General features: G+C 40.1%; 2 protein-coding genes across 4 annotated transcripts in view; one reads left to right on the top strand and one right to left on the bottom strand.

Annotated features, from left to right (window-relative positions):
• The window catches only part of LOC133660198 (RNA-binding motif, single-stranded-interacting protein 3-like), a 467861-nt gene that overhangs the window by 51955 nt on the left and 402083 nt on the right, over positions 1 to 13823 (bottom strand). The window lies entirely within an intron of this gene.
• Positions 7513 to 11503, top strand: LOC133660199 (uncharacterized). 2 transcript variants are annotated; one of them, XM_062063471.1, is made up of 8 exons: positions 7513 to 7959; positions 8214 to 8390; positions 9155 to 9224; positions 9313 to 9395; positions 9611 to 9680; positions 9958 to 10132; positions 10275 to 10312; positions 11265 to 11503. In XM_062063471.1, the coding sequence occupies exons 1-8, from the start codon at positions 7897 to 7899 to the stop codon at positions 11366 to 11368; spliced, it is 780 nt and encodes a 259-aa protein (XP_061919455.1). In that variant the 5' UTR covers positions 7513 to 7896; the 3' UTR covers positions 11369 to 11503. The 2 variants fall into 2 exon arrangements, with proteins under 2 accessions (XP_061919455.1, XP_061919456.1); XM_062063472.1 differs by having other exon boundaries at positions 8253 to 8390.

Genomic DNA, 13823 nt, shown 5'->3' on the forward strand with positions numbered 1-13823 from the left:
ATGAACAAGAACTCCTAACAGCAGCTCCTTGAATTCCTTGAATCCCTTCTAAGTCTATCTGATAGCTCAGTCACAGCTCTTTTTATACCAAATATGTGTTATATGTGTTTTATGTCGCACATTTGCACCAAGAAAAATTCCTAGTTTGTGAACCCGTTCTCAAAAAATGGCAATAAAACTATTCTGATTCTGATTCTGATTCTGATTCTGAGAACAACTTGCCATGGGTTTGTACCTGATATTTCCAGAATGTAGCCTTTTCTTTGTCCATTTCTGCTCGCTATTTTCCCGCTAGTGGCTCATCAGAACCTAGTGAATGCAGTACAGTTTTCCCTGCTACGGAACAGCCCGAGAGTCAAAAAGGACGTGTGTGTGTTAATCACGCTTTAAACAAATCAGTGCCTTTACAGGAACTTAAAGTTAACGCGTTATTATCGCTTGAACTTTGACAGCCTCAGTTTTTATACAAAAGTTGTTATGTAAAACATATGCATTTATTTATGTTAAAATTTTGCTTTTTTTAGAGGGGCAAGCGCCAATTAAATTGATTTCAATTCATTTCAATAGGAGACATTGATTTGAGATACAAGTTGTGGAGGTCTTGCTCCTACGGGTTCTCTGGACCACCCATGATGGACATTACAGCCGTGTCCATCTTTTCGAACAATTATTTATTTTTCAATAAATGATGCTTTTCAGCCATGTCTCGGTTTCTCCACCATCAATAACCTTTCTCCTTCCCGACCGCTGCCTTTTACAGAGCGGCAGGTGATCAGACAACCACTCACGGCTGTGTCATCTACGCACCTGCCGCTAATCTCGAAGCCGGTCCTTACACGCCTCGCTTCTCCGCAGACCCGCAGGCCACGCCCCACCACACAAGTGTTTTGATAAGAGCTCTGTCACGTAACCATTTAAGCTCGTAAGTTGAGGTACTACTCTAATATATGATAGCAAACTTGTGTGTGTAGAAAATATAATAAAGTTTACCTGCCATTAATGTATTGTTCATAATGTATGCTCAGGACCAACACTCAAGCTACATTTATTGAAACATATTGAAATGATTTCTAAAGTTGAAGCTTTATCCAAACTGAAGGGACTTAAAGGTTCTGATTGACATATCTAAATACAAACCCTGTTTCCATATGAGTTGGGAAATTGTGTCGGATGTAAATATAAACGGAATACTATGATTTGCAAATCCTTTTCAACCCAAATTCAATTGAATGCACTACAAAGACAAGATATTTGATGTTCAAACTCAATGGGAGACAGGTCTGGACTACAGGCAGGCCAGTCTAGTACCCGCACTCTTTTACTATGAAGCCACGTTGATGTAACACGTGGCTTGGCATTTTCTTGCTGAAATAAGCAGGGGCGTCCATGGTAACGTTGCTTGGATGGCAACATATGTTGCTCCAAAACCTGTATGTACCTTTCAGCATTAATGGCGCCTTCACAGATGTGTAAGTTACCCATGTCTTGGGCACTAATACACCCCCATACCATCACAGATGCTGGCTTTTCAACTTTGCGCCTATAACAATCCGGATGGTTCTTTTCCTCTTTGGTCCGGAGGACACGACGTCCACAGTTTCCAAAAACAATTTGAAATGTGGACTCGTCAGACCACAGAACACTTTTCCACTTTGTATCAGTCCATCTTAGATGAGCTCAGGCCCAGCGAAGCCGACTGCATTTCTGGGTGTTGTTGATAAACGGTTTTCGCCTTGCATAGGAGAGTTTTAACTTGCACTTACAGATGTAGCGACCAACTGTAGTTACTGACAGTGGGTTTCTGAAGTGTTCCTGAGCCCATGTGGTGATATCCTTTACACACTGATGTCGCTTGTTGATGCAGTACAACCTGAGGGATCGAAGATCACAGGCTTAGCTGCTTGCGTGCAGTGATTTCTCCAGATTCTCTGAACCCTTTGATGATATTACGGACCGTAGATGGTGAAATCCCTAAATTCCTTGCATTAGCTGGTTGAGAAAGGTTTTTCTTAAACTGTTCAACAATTTGCTCACGCATTTGTTGACAAAGTGGTGACCCTCGCCCCATCCTTGTTTGTGAATGACTGAGTATTTCAGGGGAATCTACTTTTATACCCAATCATGGCACCCACCTGTTCCCAATTTGCCTGTTCACCTGTTGGATGTTCCAAATAAGTGTTTGATGAGCATTCCTCAACTTTATCAGTATTTATTGCCACCTTTCCCAACTTCTTTGTCACATGTTGCTGGCATCAAATTCTAAAGTTAATGATTATTTGCAAAAAAAATAAATGTTTATCAGTTTGAACATCAAATATGTTGTCTTTGTAGCATATTCAACTGAATATGGGTTGAAAATTATTTGCAAATCATTGTATTCCGTTTATATTTACATCTAACACAATTTCCCAACTCATATGGAAACGGGGTTTGTAGTTCTGGTCCACTGCCGCACCAGCACACATGATTTCAAGGATGGAATGGTTTCCCGAATCCTGATTGTGTTCTGTCTGTTTCACATTATATTTGTTTGCATAGCGATAGTGCAAGCGCCTTGAAATCCTGTGCTGTGAGATGCAAACCTTTAGATATCTCTCAAGTGTGGCTGTTCAGGCCTGCTGGATGCAGTTTGTTCCTCACAGGCTGCGATAAGCACCAGACTGTGATGGGGCCTCACACGGACATCACCCCCCTCCCAACACCCCAGGTTTTTGTGCTTTACTGGTTGTGTTGAAGCCACAAAAACACAGCACAAGAATCCAACCTTCTACCCCAAAATACAATGTGGTTCACCTCCTTGGCAGCAGGAATAGAAATCTCATGAATTATTAGAACAACACAATTTCTCTTGTCAAGGCTCGGCTCTGGTTCATGTAGCGGCCAATTTCGTTTTCTAACTTACAGTAGGTGTTCTCACCCCACTTTACCTTTGTGGAGTTTATGGAGTTTTAAGGAGGCGTGTGAATGAAACACATGTATTTGTAAATAGAATAGATAACTGTGTTGGGAAATTGCCTTTATGCTTGCCATAACATTGGATTGGCACAGTTCGCTTCTCTTTCTTCCTCTCCATTTATCTGCTTTTTTTTTTTGTAATTCAAGTTATAATTACATACATGTATTGTTGCATTTGAAACAAATGTATTGTTGATAATAGAGGAAATTATTGTTATTATACATTATAAATAGTGTTATTTCTAATGGTATTTGTATTGCTCCATTTGTAGTGTAATAATGTTCATTGTCATTTCTGTGTTATTACTATTTACTTCACTAACTGCTTCTTTGCCATCACTTTTCGTATCATTTTTGTACATATCATATTTGCTGATGTGTTCTGTTGTTATTGTGGTTGATATTGCTGTCTCTTTGTCTTATCCCCCTCTTCTCCCCAAAATTTCCCCCTTTGTCTTCCTTTTTTCCCCTATTTCTTTCCCCTCCTGCTTTGGTACGGCTGCGCCAAATAATAATAAAAATCCATTTAAAAAAGTCAAATACAAATAAGACAGCAAGAGAAGTATCCCACATTTCTCTTTGGTAAAGTAAATTTGTACAGCAAATATGGACATCTACATCAACAATATGATTTGCCTGAGTAGCTCTGGACAGGACAAACAAAATACGGAGGAGCCTTGTCGACATTATGAATATTTAAATGTAATACATTTAGAATATGAAATAATGATATACTCGAGTTTTCTGTGGTTTATCCGTTATACAGTGCTCAATACCGGGGTAGAGTGTTAGGTAAGGAAAAAACACAGAGGCTATTTCACCCCTACAAGCCTGTTTTGCAGGTTTCCCTACTGGGAAACAAGCTTGTAGGGATGAAATAGCCTCTGTGTTTTTTCCTGACCTAACATATATTCCACTCTACCCCGGTGGAAGCTCTACCGGCCTACAAATAGCGTGTAGGCTATTTCATCCCTACAAGCCTGTTTTGCAGGTTTCCCTGCTGTGAAACAGGTTTGTAGGGATGAAATAGCCTCTGTGTTTTTTCCTCACCTCATGTATAATAATGATATACAATATATTACCAGTATAATAATCATAGATGTATACGTAATCGATTTATAGTCAAATCGTAAGGTGCCCAAAGATTCCCAGCTCTAGTATAAACCCACCAACCCTTGTACTGATTAAATATGACAACCATTTTTCAGTTCAAAGTTCCAATTTGGAATTGGAAATGTGAGTTGAGCTGGCCATTAATTTTTGAGAACAATTCAAGCGGCTCTGAAATAAATCTGTTCAGTCCGAATGCAAGTGCAAGCATACTGATTTGGAGAGGAGCTTTGCAATCTGTGCACAAGCAGTGAGGAAAAACACAGCAAGTATTAAATAGAGAAATGACCAATAGAGAAAATGCTCTTGAATACTGTGAACATTGTATGAGTTACATTTACAGTACTGTAATTTATCACTGATGAATATGAATGACTCAACGCTGCCAAGTTGGCCAAAAAACGGTCCTGCCGTTGTGTTTATTGTATTTTTCATTAGAGTGATGTGTACGGTGAGGGAGAGAAATACTAGATAGAGGACAGACCCAAGGTTATTGATGGAGGCTATTAGCCCCGAGCAGCACTCTGTCAATAAGGACTCGAGTATGGCTGTTTAAAAAACACGCCGAACATGTAATTGCATACGCAACATTGATACAGGATTCCATTTAAAACCTACTTATGAAACCCTGGTTTGACCTAGCTGCACTGTCAGGAGTACGCCCTGAAAAATGAGTTAATGATTTAGTGCCAACCGCAGAGACACTTGCACAGTGGAATAAGTGTGCAAGAGCATGCTGGGATTTGCTCGTGTGTGGGCAGGGAAGATGGATGGAATAGAGGAGGCACAGATAAGAGAGAGAAAGAAAAGAACAAAAAAGGTAATGGTTGGCAAAAAAGAAAGAAAGAAAGAAACAGGTCGTGTGCCAAAGTGGTCTGGGACAAATGCTTCCCATAACATTAGATTGGCATCAGACCCTAAAGCCTGGTCGTTCGCACAAAGACCTGTAATGGATTCCTCTCCTCTCCTTGGGCTGACTTTATCTGCCTTCTGACCCACTCCCTTCTTTATTCAAACCCTCTCCTCCTTACTTTTCGCCTCTCTAATTAGCTGCATTAGCATTTCATAATCACGTGGTGCTGTGCCGAAAGGGGCCCGCATCACCTCTGAGGAGAGGTCACAGTGGGTTTAAGCACATAAGCGCACAAATGTCTGACTGAGAGCAGACACACACAAAGACATCAATGAAGACCTAAAAAAAGCAGCTACTTTGGAAACAGATATAGACCAGAACATTAATCAAACAAGCCAGATCAATTCGGAAGTAGAATAATGAGGACAGGTTAAAGCAACTGAAGGCACAAGGAGGATATGATGGAACTTTGCAATCAGTAAAAGTACTGTGAAGAGATGCCGCAGTGCCTGAAAGCACAACAGGGTGACAGTACGAGAGCTGATGAAAGGGGAACATTGGGACACAAAGTGGAAGGAAGGCAGAGACAACAAGGAGGAGGAGAGAACGGGAGCTGGAGGGAAGCGTCTCCTGGGATCGCACCACCAGAAGCATTCATAACAGACAGGTCCAAACTCCAATTTCCCCTTGAAGCAAGCAAACCTCTCGTCTCGCTGGAGGAACTGCAGTGGGCCTCGGCTGATGGAAATCTTACAGTGACACTGCAACAACACCCATCTACCCACTTGTGCATGTGTGACACCCATTATGCAAATGAGCTGTCCACCAACATAGAAATACATATCACTCAGTGTCACCCAGTGCTTGTAAAACGTATTATAGTGGAACCTCCAAGTCCAACACGCCAAGGTCTTGCTTGTCAAATACAATTAGACTACCATTTTTGTTTTAAAGTAGCAGTTGTTTTTCTGTGTTTCCCATAAGGCAGGGTTGTCAAACGTACGGCCCACGGGCCGGATCAGGCCCGCGAACAGGTTTTATCTGGCCCATGGGATGAGTTTGCTAAGTATAAAAATGAGCCAACATTTTTAAATGAAAGAAACTGCTGTTATGAATGTGTCCACTAGATGTCGCAACAACAAATCTTTGTATCTTTGTAGATTATGTTACATATGTAAAAAAATAAAATAAACCACATGATGTTAGTACACTAGTCGAGGAAAATGAGACAACTACATAAATAACATCCTGTAAATTGAGTTTGATATTATTTTTTTTATCTTGATAGATTGAAAATTAACACCAATGAGTTGACTGATGAACATTATTACATGATTTATTCACAAAGTATAAATAATGACACATAAAGTTAAAGTTAAAGTGCCAATGATTGTCACACACACACTAAGTGCGGTGAAATTATTCTCTGCATTTGACCCATCCCCAAAGGGGAGCAGTGAGACGCAGCGGTGGCCACGCACGGGAATCATTTTGGTGATTTAACCCCCAATTCCAACCCTTGATGCTGAATGCCAAGCAGGGAGGTAATGGGTCCCATTTTTATAGTCTTTGGTATGACTCGGCCGAGGTTTGAACTCACGACCTACCGATCTCAGGGCGGACACTCTAACCACAAGGCCACTGAGCATAAAGATAGAATACTATTAACCGCAACATGCAACATATAAGTGTAAAAAAACAACAACAACATTATGATTTGTACATTTTCAGAATGTGCTTGTTCTATTTTTAAACAATGAAAACAATCTGAAGTTGTCTTTATTTTTAAGTTATCGTTCCGTGATTTTACCAGTCTGGCCCACTTCGGAGTAGATTTTCCTCAATGTGGCCCCCCATCTAAAATGAGTTTGACACCCCTGCCATAAGGGGTCGCCACTGCATATCACTCACATGATTTGTTTCACATTTGATGTCCTTTTTTCTATATGCAACCCCCATTTATATGAGCCTGGAGCCTGATTTGTTCGATTTTTCCCTCGACGATCAGTTATATCTATGGTGTTTTAAAAAAAAAATAGAAATAAACATATGTATACTATGTATATGTAAACTATATTGTAGTGAAAACTGATTGTGTTAGTAACGTCACATGGGTGTTCTCCAGCACTTATATGTGAATTGTCCAAGTTAATTAAATATATTTATAAAAGGAATATAGTCTTTCATTGAAGTAAACAAAGCAAAGATCTGATTTGCAACTTTTCCCACATCATATATATATATTTTTTTTTATTAAATCAACATAAAACACACAATATATATATTATTATATCAATATAGATCAATACAGTCTACAGGGATACAGTCCATAAGCACACATGATTGTATTTCTTTATAAAACAATTTTTTTTTTTAAATACCACCCCCCCAGTTCTGGGACCCTGTTTCTACCATCTGTTGAGGTAAGAGAAGGGAACTGAACTTATTGTGGAAGACTACAATAAAAAGATGAGACAGTCAATTGCTCATCTTAACTTTGATCCTCAAAATACCCTCATTAGTCATCACGTGACTGTGAAAGGGACAACATATAAGAGCAACATGTTTGTTGTTATAGGTCGTAATGATGATGGCCTTGTTGTAGGAAAAATTAAAAAGGTTGTCATTCATAAAAATGTAACAGTGTATTTTATCACTGAGGTATATCAGGCTGTTCGTCAACCTTACATTAATGCCTATTACAATACACGTATGCAGGAAACCTACTTCTCTATTAGTCAAGCAGAGCTGTTTGATTACTACCCACTGCCTGAATATTTTATTTGGGGCGTGTCCTCACTAATTCTCCACCATTCAGTCCCTATATTCTAGATTCATGTCATCCATCTGTGAGGAAATAAAAGTCATCATCCTCAGAACTTTACCCAACCTGTCTGAGGATATTGTACAACTGGTCATCTCAACACTGAAAAGCTCAGGTGTGGAATCAAAAGCAGACCTCAAGTATGTAGAGCAGGATGAGATCAAAGACCTCTTGCCTGTTATCCAGCAAAGGAAACTTCTGGAGGCATTCAAAATGGGTAACTATCAATCTTGTGTTTGTAGTTCTCCCATCTAGTTAAAGCTACAGTAATTGTTGAGAAATAATAACACTCATTTGACATAGAATGAATACATTCGAGTAGAGATTTGCACCTGTCAGATATTCTACAGTTCTCCCAAAAGCCTTAATGCAGTTGTATTCCAAACAATTGTTTGAATTGCCATGCATGCATATGGGAGAAATTTTGAATGTAGTGATGTATACATTTTGCTTTATTTCTATGCGTTTTAGAAACTACAACAGTCGTGCTTGATCTCCACCCCTTGCCAGATGACTTGGTACATCAAAAGTCTGCAGGCGGAAGTCTGTCTTTGTTCTCCAGTCCATTGCCTTGCTCCTCTTCATCTTCACTGCCTGGCTTTTCGCCCTTGTCAAGCTCTTCACCAGCTTCAGCACCTCCTGAGATCGGTAGGTTGTGAGTTCAAACCCCGGCCGAGTCATACCAAAGACTATAAAAATGGGAGCCATTACCTCCCTGCTTGGCACTCAGCATCACGGGTTGGAATTGGGGGTTAAATCACCAAAAATGATTACCAGGCGCAGCCACCGCTGCTGCCCACTGCTCCCCACTGCTCCCCTCACCTCCCAGGGGGTGATCAAGGGTGATGGGTCAAATGCAGAGAATAATTTCGCCACACCTAGTGTGTGTGTGACAATCATTGGTACTTTAACTTGAACTTAACTTTGTTCTCAGAGTGGAGTAAGCCAGCCCGCCATAATATCCAGTAAATGGCATGAAACCTTTCAAGTCCCATTGGATAAAATGCCTGCTGAAGTGCAATCAGCTATCGCCAACAGCAGGAGACCTGCTCCTGACAAGCGACGCCAAATGATTAGAATCCTTGTGGATGAAATGAGAAGGTATAAGGCTAATCCAACGCGCAGTGAGTGTCTCGTAATCTGCCAAAAAATTGTTAAGCAGTACCCATGTAGTTTTGCTGATATGACACCAGAAGGTGCCATCATTAGTGGAGGTTTTACTTCATTCCTCACTCAAATGAAAACACGCATTGAGAACATCAATCGTGAAGGAACAACTAAACCACTCAGAACAAAAAGACGGTTTGGACAAATGCAGAAATATTGTATTCTTACATTTGAATTAAATGATGCTCCCAAATGCCATGTTATATTTTGTCACAAGTCATCATGGTGACCTATTTTTTCTACAGATGTCTGTCACTGCAGCCGATGTGGAGCGGACACTGACCCTCCCGACCAGTCCACGACTGATACTGCTGGGTAAGTGTCTCATGGAGCGCAGAACATAAGTCTGTGTGTCCTAAAGCTAAGAACCATAATGCTCAGTCTACCCTTCCTGTGGATGAAGATGGGGAGTTGACTCTTCGTATCATCCAGCTGTTGATGGCCTATTTTGATGAAAGAAGAGATGCACTGATACTCCTTGCAGATGTAAGTTTAGCACTATTAAGCTACAAAAGCATACAAACATCTAAATTAATATTATAAATATTCTAAAATTCAATGTTTTTTTGTTATTGTTTTTCAATCTCTTACCCACCAAATTATGCAGAAATATTGTATTCTTACACTTTAATTAAATTATGCTCCCAACTGTCATGTTATATTTTGTCACAAGTCATCATGGTGACCTATTTTTTCTCCAGATGTCTGCCACTGCAGCCGATGTGGAGCGGACACCGACCCTCCCGACCAGTCCACGACTGATACTGCTGGGTAAGTGTCTCATGGAGCGCAGAACATAAGTCTGTTTGTCCTAAACGTATTTATACTATGCTCTCCTGCTGCTGTATTTGTATCATTGTTGTTTTTGTCATTCCGAACATTGGAAAGTAATGATTTGCAGCAGTACACCTTAGGAGACTAGATGTAAACAGAGTAAAGAGAGAGCGATATATTCTTGGGTGTGAGGTGGCCATTCCAAATACCTTTAAAATGTTACCCATATTGGATACTGTTTAGAAACATAAACTGCATTTCTTGACTGTACCAGTTGCTGGTGACAAAGTCACAATAAAACGTTGGATGATCAGCATGGAAGGTGATGTCATCTGCGAAGGCGTCCAACCTGGCTTCATCTCAGGGCTTGCTGCCCTTCTTGCCACCTACTATGTGTTCAACTTGGAATACCAAGAGGAAGGTGCTCGGACATTGGAATTTGTTCAAAGGTAAATCCTCTTGATACTGTTAAAAACTGTTAGGATATTTTGCCCCCTTTCTCACCTCTGTTCAGGAATTTGACTTGTCATTTCCCCAATTTTGTGCTTTAAATCAATGACTCTTCTGTTCCTTTGTGGACCTTCTTATTAGGAACCGAAGCACCAGTTTGACTCTAGGATACAGAGAAGGTAGGTAATGTGCCGGTAAAGATATGTTGACTGGGTCAAAGAAGGAAGCACCTGTTTGACCCCAGGATGCAGAAAAAGTAGGTCATTTGCAGGTAAAGATATGTTGACTGGGTGATGGCAGGAAGCACCAGCGTGACCCGAGGATGCAGAGCAAGTAGGTAATGTGCGGGTGAATATATGTTGAATGGGTAAAGGCAGGAAGCACAAGCGTGACCCCACTATACAGAGAAGGTAGGTAATGTGCGGGTGAGGGTATGTTGAATGGGTGAAAGAAGGAAGCGCCGGTGTGGTCGAGGCAATGCAGACAAGGTAGGTAATGTGCAGGTGAAGATATGTTGTATGGTGAAAGAAAGAAGCACCAGTGTGATCCCAGGATGCAGGGAAGGTAGGTAATGTGCAGGTAAAGATATGTTGAATGGGTAAAGGCAGGAAACACCAGCTAGACTCCAGGATACAGAGAAGGTAGGTAATGTGCAGGTAAAGATATGTTGAATGGGTAAAGGCAGAAAGCACCAGCGTGACCACACTATGCAGAGAAGGTAGGTAATGTGCAGGTAAAGATATGTTGAATGGGTAAAGGCAGGATGCACCAGTGTGACCCCAGGATGCAGAGAAGATAGGTAATGAGCAGATAACGATATGTTAAATGGGTGAAAGCAGGAAACATCAGCGTAAATACACGGTCCCGTAGATGGAGAGAAAACACATAAATAGAGAGAGGGATTGGGGAGGCTTTAGCATTGTCTTCCTCTCTGAATTTGTCTTAATGGGTTTTAGAGCATTCACTCATCTACAGCTGTGGTTATGGTATAGGCTCACATACATCCTAAAATTGATATTAATATTTGTGCAGTGCATATTCCTAAATTAACAATGGGAGGGGAGTTCTGTATCGACTGCAAGTAATCTTCAATCACAACAGAATATCTAATATGCTTTCTCTCTTTTTTAGGCGATTCATTGGCGTTAACCCTGAGAGGGGAACAAAGGCTAGCCAGGGAAAGGTGGTGTCCAAGAAGACTGGGAAGCTGGTCCAGAAAAAGGCAGCAACTGTAAATCCTCACTTAGCCACCCTTATAAAAAAATCTCACAGACTTTGAGTGGGGCTTTATGTAGCCGACAACTAAACACTGGACTCGTGTTCAGTTATTTGTCTCCAGTTTGAAATTAAGTTGACATGTTCTAAATGTTAAAATGATTTACTGAAAATAAGAAGAATGCACTAAATGTACATTGAATGTATTTGATGCATTTTAAAATAATTGGTTAATAAAAGCATAAACTTGCAAGGCCATTTCTCCAGTCATTTTTATGCCAGCAGATTGCAGGGGTTTTGATTTTGAAACATTTAAAGTTCAACTCATTTACTTCTAGTGGCATTATACTGTAAAGCTCAGTCTATAATGCTTACAATTATTTTACTGTAATTAACTGTTCATGGATATTACAGTAGATACACTAAAATAACAGTGTAATGCCGCTAAACAGATGACAGTATTATGCTGTGAAGCGTATATTTGATACAGCACAGTACTGTGATGCCTTTTACAGTAATAAACTGTAGTGATAAATCACAGTATGTGTGCTGTAGAAAAACAGTATTATATTGGAACCATTAGCTGCCAGTAGGTTACTGTAATTAAACGGTGAAAATTTTTACAGTGTAAAATACCACAACGGAGACCCCCGGACTGTTGAACAACTTAAGCTGTACATCAAGCAAGAATGGGAAAGAATTCCACCTGAGAAGCTTAAAAAATGTGTCTCCTCAGTTCCCAAACGTTTACTGAGTGTTGTTAAAAGGAAAGGCCATGTAACACAGTGGTGAACATGCCCTTTCCCAACTATTTTGGCACAAGTTGCAGCCATGAAATTCTAAGTTAATTATTTGCAAAAAAAAAAAGTTTATGAGTTTGAACATCAAATATCTTGTCTTTGTAGTGCATTCAGTTGCATATGGGTTGAAAAGGATTAGCAAATCATTGTATTCTGTTTGTATTTATTATTTACATCTAACACAATTTCCCAACTCATATGGAAACGGGGTTTGTATGTCTCTAATGGCTATGGTGATGTTAAATAGCAGACATCATCAAGAAATTATCTTGAATTGCGCTACGAACATGACGCTACTACCAAGAATGTATCTGGGCGGATGCAGGGCAGATGCATGTCGGTTGCAATGAAGAACCGATGGATACGTTTTTCAAATACATTTTCAGACGAAAATCATGGAAACAAAACTTTTGAATGTCTTAAAGTTAATCCGGAAGGCTCTTTGGATTGATGGAAGGAGTTTTAAATCTGAAGGAAAAGACCGTTCGTGGCCCGACAGATATCCAGAGGAAGGTTGCCATTGTTCTGAACTATCTTCCCAGTTGTGCGAAAAGTGGCTTGGCTTGCAAAAATGCAGCATGATGAGGTTTGTGTACGCTTCATTATTCACCTTAGATGTACCTGCTTCATTCTATTTCATCTCATTTATATTTCGTTCGTGAGTCCGAATTAAGCTAGCATTCTACATTTCCTTAGCTACTTTCTAAATAATTTTTTGTTTCTTTTTTTCTACCATCGATGCACTTCACAATGTTTTGTTCTTTTAATTTGTGAAGGAAATAAACTTTCACCTCTTCATTGCAATTGTTGCTATGTTTTCATTGAATGGGATCTGCTTCCGGGTTGTATCCCGCATGTTGAGACTGGCACATGCATGATACTAAGGGTCCTCTTCTGCCGCACACACACCCCTCGAGAGTTCTGGTTTCCAATCCCATAATCCATGTGTGTTAGTCTGACTTTTCAAAAACCGAACACGATCGGATTAAGGGGTGTCCACGGACTGTAGTAGGCTTATTTAGGGCCGAACTATTTGAGAAGTTGGACTAATTTAGTGCACGGACACGTACTGAGTGAGTATCCCAATCACAAGTTGTGAAAGCAGGAAGTGCTATGCAAATCAACCGAAGTTTACAGTTTCTGTTGGGAACTGCAAATTTTGAGTTCAAATATTTTATTTCTTTATTTTTTCAATTTGTTTTTACAATTACTTAAATTTTGACAGTACCACATAGAGATATGTTTTAATAGCTGATGCTGGTTTGTTGACTTTTACATTTTGTACACTATTGAGGTGTTTCAATACTCGGCAGTGCGCGAGTGTTTCTGTATAGCATTTCTCCAGCCATGGTCATGTGGTGACAGAAATGATAGTATTATGGGAGGTATTTATTAAAGTGGGATATCACTGAAGGCCGAGGTGTGAAATGCATGGCATATGCAACAGCCCAAATTGAAAGCAGATATGAATGACCTCTTACTCTCTAAAAACTATTTGTCTGCACACAAGAGTATTTAACTAATATTTGAAGAAGACTTGATGAACGCAATCAATCTATTCTCCCAACACACCTGCTGTATGCAGAAGGCCTCAGCAGGTATTTAACTTGCTGCAAGAATGATAGTCAAACCAGACTTCTTCGAATAGAATCGTCAACTCTTCAACTTGAAGACA

This window comes from Entelurus aequoreus, linkage group LG11 (assembly GCF_033978785.1).
Source record: "Entelurus aequoreus isolate RoL-2023_Sb linkage group LG11, RoL_Eaeq_v1.1, whole genome shotgun sequence".
In the NCBI taxonomy this organism is placed as follows: Eukaryota; Metazoa; Chordata; class Actinopteri; order Syngnathiformes; family Syngnathidae; genus Entelurus; species Entelurus aequoreus.